This window comes from Macadamia integrifolia, chromosome 6, assembly GCF_013358625.1.
Source record: "Macadamia integrifolia cultivar HAES 741 chromosome 6, SCU_Mint_v3, whole genome shotgun sequence".
NCBI classification, from domain to species: domain Eukaryota; kingdom Viridiplantae; phylum Streptophyta; class Magnoliopsida; order Proteales; family Proteaceae; genus Macadamia; species Macadamia integrifolia.
In genome coordinates, this window is record NC_056562.1 from 22270390 (window position 1) to 22275072 (window position 4683).

The 4683-nt window shown below is 39.0% G+C and overlaps 1 protein-coding gene across 2 annotated transcripts; it reads left to right on the top strand.

Annotated features, from left to right (window-relative positions):
- Positions 1–102: 102 nt before the first annotated feature.
- On the top strand, positions 103–3918 carry LOC122082777 (ankyrin repeat-containing protein BDA1-like). Of its 2 annotated transcripts, none has more exons than XM_042650548.1 (2): positions 103–944; positions 2977–3918. In XM_042650548.1, exons 1-2 carry the CDS (start codon positions 369–371, stop codon positions 3739–3741), a joined length of 1341 nt encoding a protein of 446 aa, XP_042506482.1. In that variant the 5' UTR covers positions 103–368; the 3' UTR covers positions 3742–3918. The 2 variants fall into 2 exon arrangements, with proteins under 2 accessions (XP_042506482.1, XP_042506483.1); XM_042650549.1 differs by having other exon boundaries at positions 110–944; positions 2980–3918.
- The last annotated feature ends 765 nt before the right edge of the window (positions 3919–4683 follow it).

A 4683-nucleotide genomic window follows, 5' to 3' on the forward strand; every position in this document is an offset into this window, starting at 1 on the left:
GGGGTGGTGTGGGGTGTGGTAAACTGTACACATTTATCATCTATGCAACTTCTGGTGTATATAACTCTTCTTTTTTTGTGTGGTGTGGTGTATGGAAACTTCTCAGTATTTTGTGTGATGAGATTGGTAAGCTAATCCTTTTATGGTCAAACTTTTCATAAGACAGGGCCCCAGCTTCTTGCAGCACAGTTGATTTTCATGTTAAATTAACAATAGTGATAACAAAAAATAATGAAAATGATAAACTAAGTGCTTCTGACTTCTAAAAGATCAAACTTGGAAGAACATGAAACTCCTAATATAAGACTATCAAAGCTTCTGTATTTCCCTACCAATTCATTACTTTTCCCTTTCTCATCATCATCAGAATGGATGTGAGACTATATGAAGCTGCTCTAACAGGAAATGTTTTACAATTACATCAATTGATCCGTGAAGATCAGCTCATACTAAACACTGTTTCATTAACATCTTCTGGAGAGAACCCTCTACATGTTGCTTCCATGGCAAGACACCTTAATTTTGTTACTGAAATGATAAGGTTAAAGCCGGAATTTGCGAAAGAACTGAACCAAGATGGGCTCAGTTCGCTTCACATAGCCTCTGCTTATGGGGACATAGATATGGTGATGGAGCTGTTGAAGATGGGTCACCATATGTGCTGTCTCAAAGGGAGAGAGAGAATGATTCCTCTTCATTATGCTGCCATGAAAGGGAGATTGGATGTTATAAGAGAGTTGGTCTTAGCTTATCCTGAATCTGCAGGAGAGGGGACGGTTCAAGGTGAGACTGCCCTTCACCTTGCCCTGAAGAACAACCAGTTGGAGGCTTTTGGGGTCTTGGTCGAGATGCTGAAGGAGCTCAAGAAGGACAGTTACTTGAACAAGAAGGATGAACAAGGCAACACTGTCTTGCATCTTGCAGCTTCCAGAAAGCAGCGTGAGGTAACTTCTCTTCACTGATTAATTATTGTTTCATTTTTCGATCAGAGATATGAGACGCGGATTTGGGTTGGACATTTTTTAGGTAAGGCTGCATAGTTCTCGTCCTTTTGAACCTAAAAAATGCTCACTTTCTGTGCACTGGGTACATCATTTTTTTAGATATGGGACTTCGCTTTGAGCAGATACTAATTTGGCTCCATTTGTATTGTCTTTGAGCAGTTTTTTTTTTCCTTCAATTTTACCTTTATCGATACTCGATTTAGAATTGATTAACAGTATCGGCCTCAGCTGATCCAAGATCGATACTTAGAACCCTGCTTTCTCACTTTTCAGCAAGATTTTAAAAAGCGCAAAATTGGTCTGGATTGGGTCTGGCCTATTACAGTCTTGATCGCTGGAATTGGATGAAACCCCACAACCTTAGCGTTTTTTTCGGAAGGGCAGCAGCTGATTCCAATCTTGATTGCTGGAATTGGATGAAACCCCACAACCTTAGCTTGTTTTTCGGAAGGGCATCAGTTGATTCCAATCCAAATCGGCCAATTCAACACAACTGTTCCCAATTCTTGAATCCTTGCTTATTATTATTATTATTATTATTATTATTTTTTATGAATAAATAATTCATTCCCAAGAGAAAGAATATACAAGGGATAGGGGAAGAGAGAGGGAAAAAGGGAAGGGGGGGGGGAAGAAAGAGAAACAAACACCCGAAGGCTAAAAAAAGATTACATTTGGGAGACCCTACAACACGGTGGATCTATCAATTGGGGGGGGGGCTACAGCGGGGTATATTATTATTATTATTATTATTATTATTATTATTATTATTATGAAATGTGAGGTAACCGGAAACAACACAATCAACTTTCTCATCTGATTGCTCAGAAAATTATTGGCAATTTTAAGATTGAAATTGGATTAGAAAAATGATTGTCTCACATGCTAGCATGGTTCAGGTATATAAAACCTTGGTATATATGCACGAAGGACCTTAACTTTATCCTCTCGTGGTTGATATTATAATTTTATAAAGTCAATAACATGTTAGAGTAGCAACAACCTTATCCCAATTAAATAAGATTGACTAATTAGTTGTTAGGCCAACCTGGTAAAAAAAAAGGATTATTCAAAAAATTTAAAGAAAAAAAGTTCCTTATTCCCTCATAGCAGAAGGTTTCTTGTGGAAGAAGGGTTGGAACACTAAAATCCTTATTCTAATGATTAGGATAGGGCTGCAACAGAGTCAGTCAGGTTGGACTGGAGTTTTAGACCTTAATTTTATCCTCTCATATATGATATTATAATTTTATAAAGTCAATAACATGTGAGACCAGCAACAACCTTATCCCAACTAAATGAGTTTGACTAATAACTTTTTCTTTGACAAAAGGAAACTTTCACTAAAATCTAAAAGCTGAGATAGATACAATTGGATCTTTTAAAAAAGGGTAGATTTCTTTAATTATAACTTGTTAGGCCAAAAATTAAAGATTATTCCACAAGTTTAGAGAAAGAAGTTCCTTATTCCCTTCATAATAGAAGGTTTCTTGCAGAAGAAGGGTTCAAACACTGAAATCCTTATTCTAATTAGACTAGGATAGGACTGCAACAGGTCAGGTGGGGTTGGAATTTTTAAAACTCTAGCCTTACCTGAGTCTCTTAGGTGAGCCCAAGCTTGGCTTGGCCACCTCTACCCAGGGCTTGAAAAATCCATCCATGACCTACCCTTCAGGGCTGAGTCAGGTTAATCCTAATTGGCCCTGACCATGGGAATGGAGAAGGGTGATCCAGAGTTTTTGCCAGGTCATAGAGTAGAAGAAGAACAAGAAGAAGAAAGGGTCCCAACCTGACTTCTAGCCCTAGCCCGCCTCAAGGCCAAGGTATAATTCAGCAAAGGCCCTATTCGAGCTCAGGGTGGACTCGGCCGATAAGGCCAAACTTACACCCCAGGATAACACAAGAAACATGAAACATCATCCCACTCTGCATACATCATGTTATACCTAACTGATCAAAAGTGAATTTGAAGCAGGTGGTAGAGCTGTTGCTCACTGGAGACAGTATCACTCCTGGTGTGATAGAAGTAAACTCCAAGAACTGCTGTGGTCTCACTCCCCTTGATGTCTTGCTAATGTTCCCAAGCGAAGCTGGTGACAGAGAAATCGCAGAAATACTCCAACAAGCAGGTGCTCTGAGAGCTCAAGATCTTGTCTCTAACTCTCCCTTATCAATCAATTATCAAGCTATAGGAACTAATCCAAGAACATCACATTCCTCCCCTTGGAATGTAGACCACTTGGTAGAGTATTTCAAATTCAAGAGTGGCCGTGATTCACCAAGCGAAGCTCGTAATTCACTGTTAGTGATAGCTGTACTATTAGCAACGGCGACTTACCAGGCGGGGCTGAGCCCTCCAGGAGGTAATTGGCAAGATGATGCACCACCCTATCACACAGCAGGGCAATCCATTTATGGAACAAAAATTAAGGGAACATTTGGGGTATTCGTGTTCTTCAATTCTACTGGATTCTATTTATCACTATACATGATCAATATCTTGACAAGCAGATTCCCTCTGCATTTAGAGTTGCAGGTCTCTATGGTGGCAATAGCCATTACTTATTCTATTGCAATTACTATAGTTACACCTAATGGTGGCCTTAGGCTCATGCTCATTATACTAACATCAGTCTCATCTACAGCTATAAGTTTATTAGTCAAGTGGGTGAGACTTCTGTATGGAAGTGTAAGAACCAGAAGAGAAATGCCCTTAACTACAGACTGCAATGGTTGAGTAATGGTCTAGTTTAGTTTCTATATATTCAGAAATGGATATGGATAAAGATACTGTTCTTCAGATTGTATGGTTTCAAGTCATATCTGTATTATTTAAAAGAAGACATTGTTCCAGTTATTATAGCTTCTTCTGGTTCTGATTAATGTACACTCTCTGCTGATGGCCATGCTTCAAGTCTAGCACTCTAGCTTAGTTTTCTCTTTTCCCATCTTGTTTATATCAATACATTTCAAATGCTAATCTTCTAGAAGTTGGTTATCCGACAACTCTTCTATGATCATTGGTTCTTATTACGGACCATGGTTTTAAGTATCGGTGCGTATCGTGCCATATCGGCCGATACGTATCCGTATCGGTAGGCATCGGCACGATACATACCGATACGCTACATAGAATTTTGGGCCCCCTTTTGCATATCGTCGTATCGTACGTATCGTATCGTGCCGTATCGTATTGGTACCGATACGTACGATACTCTGCGATACGAACTTTTGAAAATCTGGAAATTCCCGAGAGTATCGGTACGTATCGGTACCGTATCGGTATGTATCGACCGTATCGTGCAGTATCGAGCCGTATCGTACTGTATCGGTACCTTATCGGTATGTATCGACTGAAAATATGAAAATTCCCGTGAATGTGCCTTTTATTGTTTGAAACAAACTCTTCAAACTCTCACCAATAGTTTTCTATATTTCTCTTCTTTCTTCCCCTTTGATTCACACACCTTTTTGGAGACTCAAATGGTAGATTGAAAGAAACATTGTCGAAGTGAATGGTTCAAAGAAGGAGAAAAACATAGTCCAAGAAGAACCTTGAACTTGAAAGTTGAAAATTTTGAATAGTAAGTTCTTGAATCTTTACTCACTTTTTTCAACTTTAACCTTAGATTTTCAAGTTTTTTTACAAATCTAAGGTTCATCATAGGGGTGTCAACCG